Genomic DNA, 19,254 nt, shown 5'->3' on the forward strand with positions numbered 1-19,254 from the left:
AACAAGAAAGTACATGCTGGAGTCAGATACAAGCATACATGTCTTACTAATAACTATAGAGGATAATTGTGTGATGTAAATGACTATGTATTGACCTAAGTAAAACAAATTGCATGCCAACACAGTGAGGAGACTGGGGAGTGGGGATCTGAAAGAGTCGGCCTGCTTTCAGCACCATGGATAGATACCGCAGTTTCATGTAAGGCGTGCATTGGACAAGGGACCATATTTATCACGAGACTCAGAAGACGTTCCCCACTGAGAAATTAAAGAAACAATAATGACACTGCGCTCTTATTTCTAAACGTGATTCATTATTAAAATGATGAAAGGCATTATTAGTCAACCTGTTCTTTAAAATAAAAAATGGGATATAATGTCAACATGATATGACAAATAAGGAGCTGAGCAAAAAAATTGGTCCATAGAAAATCACAATGGTTTGCAAAGTTTTATATATTTGATGCTGTTTCTTTATCTATTTCACCACCAATGGAGCCGAAAAATCATGTACGAATGTGTATGGCTTTTTTTGGCTATGATGAACCCTTACCCTGGTGGAGGGAAAAAATGAAAAAAAAACACTATATCGTAACATGTACGTACCAACGAAAAGAGGTTACCAAGCATTTAAACACAATCGAGTGTGACACGTTTTAAAACGAAAATGTTGGCTAAAAAGCATAATATCTTGATGGATCGAGATGGACAATCGCTGACATGCTTTTTCACCCCATTAAATACAAACAAAATATATGAATTAAGTCTTCAAGTAATGCAACGAAAGCCTATTTGCAACTGTTTGGGTGAAAAAACTCCACAGAAATGAAGGGATTAGACTTTCCTTAAAACAAGCACATGCGCCTACCTCTAGAGGCTCCAAAGAATCTTGAAACGCATCAGCAAAGTCTGATGGGCTTTTCCTCAGAGTCTGGTCAGCAGGAAGTGTGTTGTCATTGTAAGATGTCACGAACTTAAAGTCACTGGTTCTTGAACCTGTTGTCAGGTAGGCGTCATAATTGTAAGCGCTGCGTAAAGTTCCTGTGCCGTCAACATCTGCGTAATTAGGAGGGAGATACGCGCTGGGGATGGCAACTGCTCCATCAAACAACAGTCTGGGCTTTCTCCTGCGACAAAACCTCACACCCAGGATGATGATAATGAAGGTCAGAAAAAAGGTGGACACAGACACCAGCGCGATGATCAGATAAGAGGTCAGTTTGGAGTTCTTCTCATCATAAGAAATATCCTTCAGTTCTGGCACCTCAGCCAAGTTATCAGAAATAAGTAAATACATGGAACAGGTGGCAGAGAGAGAGGGCTGTCCGTTATCTTTCACTGCCACAATAAGGTTCTGTTTCATGCTGTCAGACTCAGAAATGTCCCGCTGTGTCCTGATCTCTCCGCTGTGGAGACCAATAGTGAAAAGTCCCGGATCAGTGGATTTCACTATATGATAGGACAGCCAGGCGTTCTGTCCGGAGTCCGCGTCCACCGCGATCACTTTGGACACCAGAGAGCCTCCGTGAGCAGCTTTGGGGACCAGCTCGGTCATGAAGGAGTTGCCCTCCGGGGCGGGGTACAGTATCTGAGGAGAGTTGTCATTCACATCCGATATGAACACACTGACGCTCACGTTGCTGCTGAGCGGAGGAGACCCGTTGTCTCTGGCCATCACGTGGACTTTAAAACTCCTGAACTGTTCAAAATCAAACGACCTCACAGCGTGGATCACCCCCGTGTCTCCGTTCACAGATAGATAGGAGGACACCGGGGCACCGTTCACCTCACCGGGTAACAGAGAATAAATCACTGTACCGTTTTGTCTCCAGTCAGGGTCTCGAGCAGTAACGGAACATAAAGTGGAGCCAGGTTTGTTATTTTCAGTCACATATGCGCTGTAGGACTGTTCCTCAAACACAGGTGGGTTGTCGTTGATGTCTGCTACAGATAACTGAACAGTTTTAGAGGAGGACAGAGGTGGAGAGCCCTCGTCAGTGGCAGTGATTGTAATGTTGTAATCAGACACTAGTTCACGGTCCAGTTGTCCTGTGGTCACCAGAGAATAATAGTTTTTAATAGAAGGAACCAACTTAAAGGGGACGTTTTGCTGAATGGAGCAGCGGACCTGTCCGTTAGTTTCAGAGTCTCTATCCTGCACGTTAATGATGCCCACCTCTGTACCAGGTGAGACGTTCTCAGGTATGGGGTTAGTCAGTGATTTCAAATATATTACTGGCGCGTTGTCATTCACATCAGTGATTTCAATCATAACTTTGGAATCAGATGAAAGTCCATAACCATCTTTGGCATCGATGCGCATTTCATATCTAGAATTACTCTCGAAATCAAGTGCTCCTAAGACTGTTATCTCTCCAGTTTCACTGTCCAACTTGAAAACCTTCTTAGCTCTTTCTGAGATGCGGCTAAACTCATATGTCACCTCCCCATTGACACCCTCGTCTGCATCAGCAGCACTTACAGTAACGACTACAGTATCGAGGGCAGCATTTTCAGGTAGACTGGCTTTGTAGAAGGCTTGGTCAAACACTGGGGCGTTATCATTAGCATCCAGCACAGTGACGTGTATATTAGCAGTTCCTGATCTTTGTGGATTGCCTCCATCAGCGGCAACCATCACGAAATTTAAATCATGTTCTTTCTCACGGTCTAGCTCTTTGTCTAACACCAACTCGACATTCTTAGATCCTTCAGTATCATCTCGAACAGATAAAACAAAGTGTCCATTGTTTTCTAAACTGTATTGTTTAACCGTATGTTGTCCGATATCCGCGTCATGCGCTTGATTAACACGATATCGTGCTCCTTTGTCGGCTGATTCTCTTATTTCCAGTTTAATTGTATCCTTCGGGAAAACGGGTGAATTGTCGTTTATATCTTGAATGAGCAGTGAAATGCGGTGCAGCTCCAACGGGCTCTCAAGGACTAATTCAAATTTAAGCATGCACGAAACCTTCTCTCCACAGAGCTCCTCTCTGTCAATCCTTTCTCTGATGACCAAATTCCCAGTTTTTAGATCAATATCGCAGTAGTGCTGATAGTTATCCTCAGTATCAATACGGGCTTTACGGGTGGACAATTTCCCTTGTTCCAGTCCGAGGTCCTTAGCAATATTCCCAACAATGGATCCGGGTCTCATCTCCTCCGGAACAGAATAGCTGAGGTCTGCAACGCTGATGTGGATGAATACAGCAAATCCGTAGAAGAAGCGCACAAACGACTGTCCTTTGAGGTCCATTGTTTACCCAAAGACACCGACACGCCAAATCCTCTTGTTGCTGATACAATTCAAAAGCAGTGTTCAAATTATGACCGCCGCTCCTACAACAATGGCAGCTCTGGTTTTTATGCTCAAATTGTTCCTTTTGCTGTGGGTGGAGATATGGTCCTCCTCGTATCTGTGAGGGAGCAGCGACGCTCTGAGTTTATTTGAAATATTACAAGTAAACAACGACAAACACATCTAAACATACCACGGTTGCTGCCATGATCAACCCTGCATGTATGGAGAAAACACCATTCAGCACCATGGACAGCGTATGAATGGCAGACCTAAAGCATGCCCTATTTAACAATAGATTTCACATTTTACAACAGTCGGTTGAAATGTAACACGATAAAAAAAGATGTCATGAAACAGGCATGTTTGATTAACTTGTATATCTTAAAAAAATACTACATGAACATTAAAACTTCAATTGATTAGTACCACTTTAAACGTTGATGCAATGAAAGAAACAAATCATGTCTAACCAAAGGCAAGTGAGAAACGAAATGGGCAATCAATGTGTAATAGGTCCTAATGACACACTGAAATATACAGTATAAATGATTTGTAAAACCTTAACCAAGACGCACTGGCTTCTTTCCTCCAGTAAATTCTTAAATTAATGTGTATTGGATAGCCCAGATTTCGAAAGCATATCATAATCAACCAGTGGACAAGCGCAGACAGGTAAAATTTACATCAGACCTACGATTTAATTCAAGAAATGTATAAAAAGAAACAAAAGAATGACGCATTGGTCATCCTTTCCACATAAGAAATACTGATGGTTGTGCGAAAAAAGAAACTGCATCCTTAATGCATGGCTTACATGATCCGATTAAATATGTAAATGCAAGGCTAGCTGAAGTAAAAGGTGACGCTATTGAAAGGTCACAATCAATGTTGAATGTTAAATACAAAAATGTACGAGGCCTCCCTCTGGAGACACATCTGGCGGAACAAAGACCTCAGCAAAGTCTCATGGACTTTGCCTCAGAGTCTGGTGAGCAGGAAGTATGTACTACAGTATACTAATCTATTTGCTCAAAACCAAAGCATGCTTGCACAGGCTACTCAATATTTTGAAAATTCAACAAGTTGGGCACACAGCTAGATTATACTGCAGAAAGAATCAACAAAAAACTATAAAATATGGATTTTTAAAAGCAATTGAATCAAAGTAAACAAGAACTAGGCCCGCTATCATCTGGGACTGGGGAAATGACAATACCATATGAAATATAAAAAAATCAACACATAAAGATTAGATACACGGGAAGACTCTTATCTGAAGAGAATGAGGAACGAAGACGATGTACAGCATAACTGACATACAGTCCACTTATAGTGACGATGACTAAACCTTTATGAGCATTAACAAAGGAGCGGCCAAGTGTGCCAATATTTCAAAACCTCAAACCCAACAGACAATGATTTTCTTTAGGGTGGCCAAGTACCAATCTAGCTAAAGACAGCCCCAAAACCATACACCAAGTTGAGACTGCATGACAAACACATCAACTACAGACAAAGAATATCTTCAAAACAAACCATCAAAAAAAAAACAGTCCAAAGAACTGACAGTAAAGTAGCAATATTAGAGGAAATCATGTGCGCTTAGGGTAGCGTTTGTGTCTGCACCTGTAAGTGTGGATATTGAGGTGTGAGGATGGAAGGTTGTGAGGAAACTCTACCGTATAAAGGTGGCTTTTGAACTGTCCATCTTAAGCACATTGGTTCGATTATATGGAAATTGTCCTTACCTCTGGAGAATCATCACAATCTCCAAACGCCTTAGCAAAGTCTGATGGGCTTTTCCTGAGAGTCTGGTCAGCAGGAAGTGTGTTGTCATTGTAAGATGTCACGAACTTAAAGTCACTGGTTCTTGAACCTGTTGTCAGGTAGGCGTCATAGTTGTAAGCGCTGCGTAAAGTTCCTGTGCCGTCAACATCTGCGTAATTAGGGGGGAGATAAGCGCTGGGGATGGCAACTGCTCCATCAAACAACAGTCTGGGCTTTCTCCTGCGACAAAACCTCACACCCAGGATGATGATAATGAAGGTCAGGAAAAAGGTGGACACAGACACCAGCGCGATGATCAGATAAGAGGTCAGTTTGGAGTTCTTCTCATCATAAGAAATATCCTTCAGTTCTGGCACCTCAGCCAAGTTATCAGAAATAAGTAAATACATGGAACAGGTGGCAGAGAGAGAGGGCTGTCCGTTATCTTTCACTGCCACAATAAGGTTCTGTTTCATGCTGTCAGACTCAGAAATGTCCCGCTGTGTCCTGATCTCTCCGCTGTGGAGACCAATAGTGAAAAGTCCCGGATCAGTGGATTTCACTATATGATAGGACAGCCAGGCGTTCTGTCCAGAGTCCGCGTCCACCGAGATCACTTTGGACACCAGAGAGCCTCCGTGAGCAGCTTTGGGGACCAGCTCGGTCATGAAGGAGTTGCCCTCCGGGGCGGGGTACAGTATCTGGGGAGAGTTGTCATTCACATCCGATATGAACACACTGACGGTCACGTTGCTGCTGAGCGGAGGAGAACCGTTGTCTCTGGCCATCACGTGGACTTTAAAACTCCTGAACTGTTCAAAATCAAACGACCTCACAGCGTGGATCACCCCCGTGTCTCCGTTCACAGACAGATAGGAGGACACCGGGGCACCGTTCACCTCTCCGGGTAACAGAGAATAAATCACGGTACCGTTTTGTCTCCAGTCGGGGTCTCGAGCAGTAACGGAACATAAAGTGGAGCCAGGTTTGTTATTTTCAGTCACATATGCGCTGTAGGACTGTTCCTCAAACACAGGTGGGTTGTCGTTGATGTCTGCTACAGATAACTGAACAGTTTTAGAGGAGGACAGAGGTGGAGAGCCCTCGTCAGTGGCAGTGATTGTAATGTTGTAATCAAACACTAGTTCACGGTCCAGTTGTCCTGTGGTCACCAGAGAATAATAGTTTTTAATAGAAGGAACCAACTTAAAAGGGACGTTTTGCTGAATGGAGCAGCGGACCTGTCCATTATTGTCCGAATCTGCATCCTGCACATGAATGATGCCCACCTCGGTACCAGGTGACACGTTCTCAGGTATGGGTACGGCTAATGAATTAATATGTATCACTGGGGAATTATCATTCACGTCAGTTATATCTATAACTACCTTTGTTTCTGAAGAAAGGCCATAGCCATCTTTTCCCTCAATTAGCATTTCGAATTTTGTTTCTTCTTCGTAGTCAACATTTTTTGCTACTGTAATTTCTCCAGTATATTCATTTAGTGCAAATATTTGTTTTGCAATATCACTTATACCACTGAATTCATATGTTACTTTGCCATTAACGCCTTCATCTGCATCAGTAGCACTCACTGTCATTACTACAGTGTCTACGAGAGAGTTTTCATGTAGAGTAGCTTCATAAACGGCCTGGCTAAACACTGGGGCGTTATCATTAGCATCCAGAACAGTAATTTGTATGACTGCGGTGCCTGATCTCTGTGGGTTACCACCATCGACGGCTGTCAGCAATAAGGTCACCTCTTGCTCTTCTTCGCGATCCAATTCTCTATCTAAAATGATCTCACTGTACTTTGTACCAACAGAGTTAGTCAGTACATTTAAAGTGAAATAACTGTTTTTTTGTAAGATGTAGTTTTGCACAGCGTTTTGGCCTATGTCTGCATCGCGTGCCGCATTTATTCTATAGCGAGAGCCTTTGGGAGCTGATTCACGGATTTCCAGTTTAACGGCATCCTTAACAAAAACTGGTGGATTGTCATTTATATCCTGAATTTGCATAGATATTCGGTGCGATTCAAGTGGATCCTCAAGTACCAATTCACATTTCAAAATACATGAAATCTTCGCACCACAAAGCTCCTCTCGGTCGATCTGATCAGCGACGACCAGCTCCCCGGTATCAACGTGTATCTCGCAAAAACGTTTACGGTTTGCATCGAGGACAATTCGAGCCTTTCGGGATGGAAGTTTGCTTACTTGAAGCCCAAAATCTTTGGCTATGTTTCCAATCACTGATCCGCGTTTCATTTCCTCCGGAAAAGAATAGCTCACATCCCCATACGACAGCTGTAATCCCCAAATCATAAAAAGTGAGCAGCGGAAAAGGTTCACTTGCAATCCATTATATGCCATCTTCAGCAATCAAAATGTATCGAGAATAATAAATCCTTGATCAGTACTCCTTACAAACACACAAGGAAAGGCCCTTCTGTAAATGATCCGAGACAAATAGCGTAATGGCAAACAATGAGCATGAAAAGTGTGGGTGGAGACGTCTGAGGATTTCACATGCAGCCTATTTCACTTTTCGATTGGTAGACAGCGACACTCACAGCATGTCCAAAAAATTACAATACACAGTCACACTGAATTTCTGTTGATACAGCAAATGCAACTTAATTAATCTATTCTTAAAAACTCCCGACAGCCATAACATTGAGTGACATATTATGAGTTTGGTAGATGCACAGACATTTTTTCACGAGGGAATAAACACGGAAGGACCACCAAAAGAAACCCACTATGATGCTTTGCAATGCAATACAACAGGAATTTAATACTATTCAGTCTTTAGTCAGTATACTATTATAAAAAGCGGCTGTGTCTACCCGCAGATATGTTGTTAGGCTGTTGTTGTTGCGTTGGGAAGTTGTCGGATTGAACTGCCAGGTACAATTGTGCATCTCATTTACATGAGTAGATTAACAAATACAAATATTAGAATAACGCTGCATGAAAATATAGTGCATTATAATAATATTCAATCAAACAACTGGCCTACACTAACTACAGAGTTGAATAAACACTCAACAAGGAAAACATTAGCTGTCACATGAGTAGGATTTAAGTGTTGGCTTGAGTTTCTTTGTGAGGACGATGTATTCTTCTGGTAATCCCAAATGTAAAATGTTAACCTCATCCCAAACCAATACTGTGCTGTTGATATCTGTATACCTGTAAGAAATATGCAAATCCCACAAACGTGACAATGTGCAAAAAACTTTACAAGTAGTTAATGTCTGTGTCATGCAGTGCGATTTCAAAGGGGTTGAATTGGAGGTTAGTAGATGTTTTAAGGCCCATGGAGAGCGACGGATTTTGAAACGAAACCGAGGACTTCATTTTAGCAGAAAACTATTTTCGTGATTTATTAGGGTACATGTGGTTTAACTTAAAATGGGCTAAGCAAATTCCATTATATGTTCAAAATTAATAACAGGACAGGCAGACGTTAAGAATATGTTAATTAATAATTCAGATTTTTTTTTCAGAAACGTAGGATTATAATTTTAAATAATGGTAGTGGTCACAGGGAGTCAGCACAACGTACAAGTAGTATTTGCAAATCCATGTATTGATACTATATTTATGTTAAGCCTACCTCCAGTGAATCCTGTGATGTTCCAAACGCATCAGCAAAGTCTGATGGGCTTTTCCTCAGAGTCTGGTCAGCAGGAAGTGTGTTGTCATTGTAAGATGTCACGAACTTAAAGTCACTCGTTCTTGAACCTGTTGTCAGGTAGGCGTCATAGTTGTAAGCGCTGCGTAAAGTTCCTGTGCCGTCAACATCTGCGTAATTAGGAGGAAGATAAGCACTGGGGATGGCAACCGCTCCATCAAACAACAGTCTGGGCTTTCTCCTGCGACAAAACCTCACACCCAGGATGATGATAATGAAGGTCAGGAAAAAGGTGGACACGGACACCAGCGCGATGATCAGATAAGAGGTCAGTTTGGAGTTCTTCTCATCATAAGAAATATCCTTCAGTTCTGGCACCTCAGCCAAGTTATCAGAAATAAGTAAATACATGGAACAGGTGGCAGAGAGAGAGGGCTGTCCGTTATCTTTCACGGCCACAATAAGGTTCTGTTTCATGCTGTCAGACTCAGAAATGTCCCGCTGTGTCCTGATCTCTCCGCTGTGGAGACCAATAGTGAAAAGTCCCGGATCAGTGGATTTGACTATATGATAGGACAGCCAGGCGTTCTGTCCGGAGTCCGCGTCCACCGCGATCACTTTGGACACCAAAGAGCCTCCGTGTGCAGCTTTGGGGACCAGCTCGGTCATGAAGGAGTTGCCCTCCGGGGCGGGGTACAGTATCTGGGGAGAGTTGTCATTCACATCCGATATGAACACACTGACGGTCACGTTGCTGCTGAGCGGAGGAGAACCGTTGTCTCTGGCCATCACGTGGACTTTAAAACTCCTGAACTGTTCATAATCAAACGACCTCACAGCGTGGATCACCCCAGTGTCTCCGTTAACAGATAGATAGGAGGACACCGGGGCACCGTTCACCTCACCGGGTAACAGAGAGTAGATCACTGTACCGTTTTGTCTCCAGTCGGGGTCTCGAGCAGTTACGGAACATAAAGTGGAGCCAGGTTTGTTATTTTCAGTCACATATGCGCTGTAGGACTGTTCCTCAAACACAGGTGGGTTGTCGTTGATGTCTGCTACAGATAACTGAACAGTTTTAGAGGAGGACAGAGGTGGAGAGCCCTCGTCAGTGGCAGTGATTGTAATGTTGTAATCAGACACTAGTTCACGGTCCAGTTGTCCTGTGGTCACCAGAGAATAATAGTTTTTAATAGAAGGAACCAACTTAAACGGGACGTTTTGCTGAATGGAGCAGCGGACCTGTCTGTTCTTCTCAGAGTCTCTATCCTGCACATTAATGATGCCGACCTCTGTACCAGGTGACACGTTCTCAGGTATGGGGTTCGTGAATGATTTCAGATATATCACTGGAGCATTATCGTTCATATCAGTAACATCTATTATGACTTTGGCGTAAGAGGTTAGTCCTAAACCATCTTTGGCTTTTACTCTCATTTCAAAAGAACTAATTTCTTCAAAGTCAATCACTCCAGTCACTCTAATTTCTCCAGTTTTAGGATCAATTGAAAATACATTTGCATCGTCATCAGACACGTGACCAAAGTCATAAGTCACATCTCCATTCACTCCTTCATCTGCGTCAGTAGCACTAACTTTAATCACTATGGTATCTGGAGGAGAGTTTTCAGGCAGACTGGCTTTATAAACGGCCTGGCTGAACACTGGGGCGTTATCATTAGCATCCAGCACAGTGACGTGTATGACCACAGTACCTGATCTCTGAGGAGAGCCACCGTCTAAAGCTGTGAGAAGCAAATTCATCTCCTTTTGTTTCTCTCGATCAAGTGTATTCTCCAGTACGAGTTCAACCTTGTTGCTGTCAACAGCGAGAATAAAGTTGTCGTTTTTTTGAAGGCTGTACCTTTGAACAGCATTTTGACCTATATCTGCGTCATGGGCCTCCTCGATAGAAAAACGGTGTCCCTTAAATGCTGACTCGCTGATTTCCATTTCAAACTGATTATCATTAAATTTTGGGGAGTTGTCGTTTACATCTTGAACATGAAGATTGAGTCGATGAAGCTCCAGAGGATTTTCTAAAACCAGATCTACTTTAACAACACACGAGGGTTTCTTTCCACAAAGGCTTTCTCTGTCCATTCTCTCCGATGTGACCAAATCTCCAGTACTCAGATTAATATCACAGTACCGCTTAGTCCCCTCAAAATCAACACGGGCCTTTCGGGAAGATAAGGTCCTCAGATCAAGACCGAGATCTTTGGCAATATTTCCAATAACAGACTCGCGTTTCATCTCTTCTTGAATAGAATAACTCAGGTCTCCATTAACGAGGTGCAGCGTCACAATGAAGGAAGCAAAGCAGAAGATCGGGACTAGCGATGATAATCCTTTGTCTCCCATCCTGGCACAAAAAGGCGTCCTCGGGTTGTAGAATTAACACTTTCCAATGCAAAAAATGAAAGCGGTCCAAAAACATCAATAACCCAACAGTTGACAGCAGTACCCACGGTACAATATGTCCGCAAATGTAACCGTTTCTCTGGAAAATCTGCAGCTGATATCTATGTAGTAGTGGGTGGAGTGGTGACAGCCTATTATCTGTCAGCCAACAGCGACACCATGAGTCATTTTTTTATCTTCACACTAGTATGTAAAAAAATATTCCTCACAATGTCATAAACCCCCATTTAGATATCATTCACGGAAGTTCAGATTAAATGCATTTGCCGTAAATCTTTAAATTTCTTCAAACAAACAGTCTATCTGTCAATTGTATTTGCTCAGCTTTGGACATCATGGTTTTGTTTACCGCAGTGCAACTCAGCTCAATCAAAACCGGTTTGAAATATGTTACTTTAGCTTTAGATTTCTACAGCCTGTTATATAGAAAATTAGGATTTAAATGATATTACATTACTACTTGATTATTTTCAACAGAAGGCCAGCTAAACTTTATTTAACACTGCGACATGCAATTACACAGTTGAATGTAAAACTGTGGATGGTTGCGCCATATCACTCAAGGAGCTCAGGCAATTACGTAAATAACAACAATGCACAGTTGGTATTGACTTAAAATATACTATCATCAGCATCATTATTAAAGGTTAGTGGACATCATGGCTGAGTACTAAAAAACATCTTGTGGCGGGTGTGCCTGAGCGTCTGTGGACCGTTTCAGCACCAAGGACAGATACCTTGAGATTTGACCTGGCTGATGGCACAACCACAAAATAACGCCTATTTGGTCTCTTGGCCAGAGTACTTAGACTGGAAAATTGTGAGAAAAAGACGGTTTAATAAAGGTAAATATCGATGTATTCTTACCCTTGAAACGTTAGCTACCTACCCGCCAGCTGATTCAGAAATATGAGCGGTGTTTCCATCTCTTGCAGATAAGTAACAAAGAGTGACAGATGCTGAATGCAAAAGAAATAGTTTTACAGCGAAGGATGTCAAGTCAAGATTGCTAAGAGCCTTCACAACATGCTCAATTTAACAAAACAATTCGGTGAAATATTCATACATGCCATTGCTGGAAAAATGTTAACTGTATTGTTTAACATATGACCCGTTTTTTTTTTTTGTTGCTGGCAACGGTCAGGATGAAGCAACGCATGTGTTTATGTAGCGAAATTAGTCCAATTAAAGATTATCAATAAATAACAGCTTTAAAAAAAAAAAAATACCTTTAATAAAATATGGGACGACCTACTCTCTCAAGTAATCACATTCAAAGTTTATATTACTGAGAGAAGAGCTCAAAAGAGTCCATCACAAAAGCATTGACATCGTGGTGTTGACAAGAACGACAAAACACGTCTTACAAATAAACACCAAATAACGAGTCCCATGGTTGTTAAAGACACCAGGAAAAAATGTAATTCTTTAGTGACGTAATTTACAAATTAAAGTGTCACCAAAACAAGAATTTCCCTCCATTATAAAACATCACCTCGCTTCGACAACCACACTCGATTTTAAAGGGAAGAGACATTAACACATGCTTTCAAACAGACATCAAAGGACTCGTAAAACCAGCCAAAATTCATAGTGAGCAGTAAATCACTTTGGACGGTGCCTACCTCTACAGACGACTCTGAATCCTCGAATGGATCAGCAAAGTCTGATGGGCTTTTCCTCAGAGTCTGGTCAGCAGGAAGTGTGTTATCGTTGTAAGATGTCACGAACTTAAAGTCACTGGTTCTTGAACCTGTTGTCAGGTAGGCGTCATAGTTGTAAGCGCTGCGTAAAGTTCCTGTGCCGTCAACATCTGCGTAATTAGGAGGGAGATAAGCGCTGGGGATGGCAACTGCTCCATCAAACAACAGTCTGGGCTTTCTCCTGCGACAAAACCTCACACCCAGGATGATGATAATGAAGGTCAGGAAAAAGGTGGACACAGACACCAGCGCGATGATCAGATAAGAGGTCAGTTTGGAGTTCTTCTCATCATAAGAAATATCCTTCAGTTCTGGCACCTCAGCCAAGTTATCAGAAATAAGTAAATACATGGAACAGGTGGCAGAGAGAGAGGGCTGTCCGTTATCTTTCACTGCCACAATAAGGTTCTGTTTCATGCTGTCAGACTCAGAAATGTCCCGCTGTGTCCTGATTTCTCCGCTGTGGAGACCAATGGTGAAAAGTCCCGGATCAGTGGATTTGACTATATGATAGGACAGCCAGGCGTTCTGTCCGGAGTCCGCGTCCACCGCGATCACTTTGGACACCAGAGAGCCTCCGTGTGCAGCTTTGGGGACCAGCTCGGTCATGAAGGAGTTGCCCTCCGGGGCGGGGTACAGTATCTGAGGAGAGTTGTCATTCACATCCGATATGAATACACTGACGCTCACGTTGCTGCTGAGCGGAGGAGAACCGTTGTCTCTGGCCATCACGTGGACTTTAAAACTCCTGAACTGTTCATAATCAAACGCTCTCACAGCGTGGACCACCCCCGTGTCTCCGTTAACAGATAGATAGGAGGACACGGGGGCACCGTTCACCTCACCGGGTAACAGAGAATAAATCACTGTACCGTTTTGTCTCCAGTCCGGGTCTCGAGCAGTAACGAAACATAAAGTGGAGCCAGGTTTGTTATTTTCAGTCACATATGCGCTGTAGGACAGCTCCTCAAACACAGGTGGGTTGTCGTTGATGTCTGCTACAGATAACTGAACCGTTTTAGAGGAGGACAGAGGTGGAGAGCCCTCGTCAGTGGCAGTGATTGTAATGTTGTAATCAGACACTAGTTCACGGTCCAGTTGTCCTGTGGTCACCAGAGAATAATAGTTTTTAATAGAAGGAACCAACTTAAAGGGGACGTTTTGCTGAATGGAGCAGCGGACCTGTCTGTTCTTCTCAGAGTCTCTATCCTGCACGTTAATGATGCCCACCTCTGTACCAGGGGACACGTTCTCAGGTATGGGGTTCGTGAATGATTTCAGATATATCACTGGAGCATTATCGTTCATATCAGTAACATATATTATGACTTTGGCGTAAGAGGTTAGTCCTAAACCATCTTTGGCTTGCACTCTGGTTTCAAAAGAACTGTTTTCTTCAAAGTCAATCACTCCAGTCACTCTAATTTCTCCAGTTTTAGGATCAATAGAAAATACATTTACATCGTCATCAGAAACGTGACCAAAGTGATAAGTCACATCTCCATTCACTCCTTCGTCTGCGTCAGTAGCACTAACTTTAATCACTATGGTATCTGGAGGAGAGTTTTCAGGCAGACTGGCTTTGTAAACGGCCTGGCTGAACACTGGGGCGTTATCATTAGCATCCAGCACAGTGACGTGTATGACCACAGTACCTGATCTCTGAGGAGAGCCACCATCTAAAGCTGTGAGAAGCAAATTAATCTCTTTTTGTTTCTCTCGATCAAGTTTATTCTCCAGTACGAGTTCAACCTTGTTGCTGTCAACAGCGAGAATAAAGTTGTCGTTCTTTTGAAGGCTGTACCTTTGAACAGCATTTTGACCTATATCTGCGTCATGGGCCTCCTCGATAGAGAAGCGGTTTCCCTTTTCAGCTGACTCCCTTATTTCCATTTCAATTAATTTTTGTCTGAATTTTGGCGAGTTGTCGTTTACATCTTGAACATGAAGATTTAGTCGATGGAGCTCCAGAGGATTTTCTAAAACCAGATCTACTTTAACAACACACGAGGGTTTCTTTCCACAAAGGCTTTCTCTGTCCATTCTCTCCGATGTGACCAAATCTCCAGTACTCAGATTAATATCACAGTACCGCTTAGTCCCCTCAAAATCAACACGGGCCTTTCGGGAAGATAAGGTCCTCAGATCAAGACCGAGATCTTTGGCAACATTTCCAATAACAGACTCGCGTTTCATCTCTTCTGGAATAGAATAACTCAGGTCTCCATGAACGAGGTGCAGCGACACAATGAAGGAAGCAAAGCAGAAGATCGGGACTAGCGATGATAATCCTTTGTCTCCCATCCTGGCACAAAAAGGCTTCCTCAATTTCGACAATTTGTACTTTCCAGTGGGAAAAATAAAAGCTGTCCAAAAACACTCAATAATCCAACACTTCACAGAAATACTCACGGTACAATATGTCCGGAAATGTAACCGTTTCTCTGGAAAATATGCAGCTGAGATCTATGTAGTAGTGGGTGGAGTGGGGACAGCCTATTATCTGTCAGCCAACAGCGACACCATGAGTCACTTTTTATCTTCGCACTAGTATGTAAAAAATATTCCTCACAATGTCATAAACCCCCATTTAGATGTCATTCACGGACGTTCAGATTTAATGCATTTGCCGTAAATCTTTCATTTTATTAAAACAGACAGTCGATCTGTCAATTGTATTTGCTCAGCTTTGGACTTCATGGTTTTGTTTACCACAGTACAACTCAGCTCAATATAAACCGGTTTGAAATGTGTTCCTTTAGCTTTAGATTTCTACAGCCTGCTATATAGAGAAAGTAGGCTTAAGAAACAAACATTAATGATTTAGCCTTTGAAAGAGAAAGCTTAACTTTCAGTACAACACTAACATTCATAACATATTATTTTAAAATAAAATTGTACACAGTCGCTCCATATTAATGCAACAAGCTGAGACAATCACGTAAATAACAACAATCCGCAGTTGTCATTTCATAGATATCATTAAATGACTATCATCACCATTATTATTCAAAGTTAGCTGACATCATGGGCGAGTAGAAAATATATATCTTGTTGCGGTTGAGTCTGAGCCTATGTAGACCGTTTCAGCACCAAGGACAGTTACCCTAATGTTTGTCAGGGCTGATTGCACAAAAAGAATGAACGCTGTTACGGTCTCTTGATCAGAGGTCTTACACACACATGAAAGTAAATGACAACTTATTCTTAAACAAATACCGTTATGTGCTTACCTCTCGGATGTCTCAGAAATAGAAACTAAATATGTGCATCACTTGCATACAAATATTCACTCACATATGCTGATCACTGAAAAAATGTTTGCATTGAACAAATCTAAAAGTAAACCATCGATAGAAGCTGTGCAAAACGATTGTTTTATCAAAATAATTGTGTGACAACTTCACTAACAGGTACAAATGTTCTTGCAACTACATTTTTCTGAGGCCCAGGTTTACTTCTGACAAAGAGCAGGGTGAATGATCCCCTTTTAGTTTAAATTAATGACGAAATTGTCCAATTTAAAATAATCGATAAAGAGCCCCATTATAAAACCAAACACTGAATTACATGTTGAGACCAACAATTTGGTCAAAGGAATCACATTCATTCATCTTTCTGAGATATTATCTAAAGATAATCCATCAAAGGGGCATCGACACAGATTTATTGACAAGAACAAACGACACGTCACCACAAACAGACACCGAACAGGAGCCCCATAATTTTGAAAGACAGCTGGAAAAATATGTAATAATGTACTGGCGTGATTACATCTTGTGACGAAAAACTCCAGTTTTCCACATTATGTAAACAACTCGCTGGAACAAGCACACAGTCACTCTTAAGTAGCAGATATAAAAACACGTTTCCAATCGGACATTAAAATGACTCACTAAATCAGCCAAAAAACATTTTGAGCAGTAAATCTCTTTGGACGGGGCCTACCTCTACAGACGACTCTAGATCTCCAAACGCATCAGCAAAGTCTGATGGACTTTTCCTCAGAGTCTGGTCAGCAGGAAGTGTGTTGTCATTGTAAGATGTCACGAACTTAAAGTCACTGGTTCTTGAACCTGTTGTCAGGTAGGCGTCATAGTTGTAAGCGCTGCGTAAAGTGCCTGTGCCGTCAACATCTGCGTAATTAGGAGGGAGATAAGCGCTGGGGATGGCAACTGCTCCATCAAACAACAGTCTGGGCTTTCTCCTGCGACAAAACCTCACACCCAGGATGATGATAATGAAGGTCAGGAAAAAGGTGGACACAGACACCAGCGCGATGATCAGATAAGAGGTCAGTTTGGAGTTCTTCTCATCATGAGAAATATCCTTCAGTTCTGGCACCTCAGCCAAGTTATCAGAAATAAGTAAATACATGGAACAGGTGGCAGAGAGAGAGGGCTGTCCGTTATCTTTCACTGCCACAATAAGGTTCTGTTTCATGCTGTCAGACTCAGAAATGTCCCGCTGTGTCCTGATCTCTCCGCTGTGGAGACCAATAGTGAAAAGTCCCGGATCAGTGGATTTGACTATTTGATAGGACAACCAGGCGTTCTGTCCGGAGTCCGCGTCCACCGCGATCACTTTGGACACCAGAGAGCCTCCGTGTGCAGCTTTGGGGACCAGCTCGGTCATGAAGGAGTTGCCCTCCGGGGCGGGGTACAGTATCTGGGGAGAATTGTCATTCATATCCGATATGAACACACTGACGGTCACGTTGCTGCTGAGCGGAGGAGAACCGTTGTCTCTGGCCATCACGTGGACTTTAAAACTCCTGAACTGTTCGTAATCAAACGACCTCACAGCGTGGATCACCCCCGTGTCTCCGTTCACAGATAGATAGGAGGACACCGGGGCACCGTTCACCTCACCTGGTAACAGAGAATAAATCACTGTACCGTTTTGTCTCCAGTCGGGGTCTCGAGCAGTAACGGAACATAAAGTGGAGCCAGGTTTGTTATTTTCAGTCACATATGCGCTGTAGGACTGTTCCTCAAACACAGGTGGGTTGTCGTTGATGTCGGCTACAGATAACTGAACAGTTTTAGAGGAGGACAGAGGTGGAGAGCCCTCATCAGTGGCAGTGATTGTAATGTTGTAATCAGACACTAGTTCACGGTCCAGTTGACCTGTGGTCACCAGAGAATAATAGTTTTTAATAGAAGGAACCAACTTAAAAGGGACGTTTTGCTGAATGGAGCAGCGGACCTGTCTGTTCTTCTCAGAGTCTCTATCCTGCACGTTAATAATGCCCACCTCTGTACCCGGTGACACGTTCTCAGGTATCGGGTTCGTGAATGATTTCAGATATATCACTGGAGCATTATCATTCATATCAGTAACATCTATTATGACTTTGGCATAAGAAGTTAGTCCTAAACCATCTTTGGCTTGCACTCTAGTTTCAAAAGAACTATTTTCTTCAAAGTCAATCACTCCAGTCACTCTAATTTCTCCAGTTTTAGGATCAATAGAAAATGCATTTGCATCATCATCAGAAACGTGACCAAAGTGATACGTCACATCTGCATTCACTCCTTCATCTGCGTCAGTAGCACTAACTTTAATCACTATGGTATCTGGAGGAGAGTTTTCAGGCAGACTGGCTTTATAAACGGCCTGGCTGAACACTGGGGCGTTATCATTAGCATCCAGCACAGTGACGTGTATGACCACAGTACCTGATCTCTGAGGAGAGCCACCGTCTAAAGCTGTGAGAAGCAAATTAATCTCTTTTTGTTTCTCTCGATCAAGTGTATTTTCAAGAACGAGTTCAACCTTGTTGCTGTCAACAGCGAGAATAAAGTTGTCATTCTTTTGAAGGCTGTACCTTTGAACAGCATTTTGACCTATATCTGCGTCATGAGCCTCCTCGATAGAGAAACGGTTTCCTTTGTCGGCTGACTCCCTTATTTCCATTTCAATTACATTTTCTCTGAATTTTGGCGAGTTGTCGTTTACATCTTGAACATGAAGATTTAGTCGATGAAGCTCCAGAGGATTTTCTAAAACCAGATCTACTTTAACAACACACGAGGGTTTCTTTCCACAAAGGCTTTCTCTGTCCATTCTCTCCGATGTGACCAAATCTCCAGTACTCAGATTAATATCACAGTACCGCTTAGTCCCCTCAAAATCAACACGGGCCTTTCGGGAAGATAAGGTCCTCAGATCAAGACCGAGATCTTTGGCAATATTTCCAATAACGGACTCGCGTTTCATCTCTTCTTGAATAGAATAACTGAGGTCTCCATTAACGAGGTGCAGCGACACAATGAAGGAAGCAAAGCAGAAGATCGGGACTAGCGATGATAATCCTTTGTCTCCCATCCTGGCACAAAACGTAGTCCTCAATTTCGACTATTTGTACTTTCCAGTGGGAAAAATAAAAGCTGTAAAAAAACACTCAAT

At 42.5% G+C, this 19,254-nt stretch overlaps 5 protein-coding genes across 5 annotated transcripts in view; all 5 read right to left on the bottom strand.

Moving 5' to 3' along the window:
- Nucleotides 1–2,638, bottom strand: part of LOC310947998 (protocadherin gamma-A12-like) — a gene marked incomplete at both ends in the record, with an annotated part of 97,499 nt that extends 94,861 nt beyond the window's left edge. The window contains one exon of the mRNA XM_083914990.1: nt 1,475–2,638. Coding sequence (XP_083771116.1) covers nt 1,475–2,638 — 1,164 coding nt within the window. The remainder of the gene's footprint in view (nt 1–1,474) is intronic.
- A 2,393-nt stretch (nt 2,639–5,031) lies between these two features.
- Nucleotides 5,032–7,449, bottom strand: LOC310947999 (protocadherin gamma-A11-like; the record flags this gene model as incomplete). The annotated part of the gene is made up of 1 exon (XM_083914991.1): nt 5,032–7,449. The coding sequence occupies one exon, from the start codon at nt 7,447–7,449 to the stop codon at nt 5,032–5,034; it is 2,418 nt and encodes an 805-aa protein (XP_083771117.1).
- Nucleotides 7,450–8,683: 1,234 nt separating this feature from the next.
- LOC310948000 (protocadherin gamma-A11-like) lies at nt 8,684–11,080 on the bottom strand (the record flags this gene model as incomplete). Its single annotated transcript, XM_083914992.1, has 1 exon — nt 8,684–11,080. The coding sequence occupies one exon, from the start codon at nt 11,078–11,080 to the stop codon at nt 8,684–8,686; it is 2,397 nt and encodes a 798-aa protein (XP_083771118.1).
- Nucleotides 11,081–12,660: 1,580 nt separating this feature from the next.
- On the bottom strand, nt 12,661–15,147 carry LOC310948002 (protocadherin beta-15-like; the record flags this gene model as incomplete). Its single annotated transcript, XM_083914994.1, has 1 exon — nt 12,661–15,147. The coding sequence occupies one exon, from the start codon at nt 15,145–15,147 to the stop codon at nt 12,661–12,663; it is 2,487 nt and encodes an 828-aa protein (XP_083771120.1).
- Nucleotides 15,148–16,743: 1,596 nt separating this feature from the next.
- LOC310948003 (protocadherin gamma-A12-like) lies at nt 16,744–19,173 on the bottom strand (the record flags this gene model as incomplete). The annotated part of the gene is made up of 1 exon (XM_083914995.1): nt 16,744–19,173. The coding sequence occupies one exon, from the start codon at nt 19,171–19,173 to the stop codon at nt 16,744–16,746; it is 2,430 nt and encodes an 809-aa protein (XP_083771121.1).
- Between the last annotated feature and the right edge of the window lie 81 nt (nt 19,174–19,254).

This window comes from Echiichthys vipera (genome assembly GCF_963691815.1).
Source record: "Echiichthys vipera genome assembly, chromosome: 6".
Lineage (NCBI taxonomy): Eukaryota > Metazoa > Chordata > Actinopteri > Perciformes > Trachinidae > Echiichthys > Echiichthys vipera.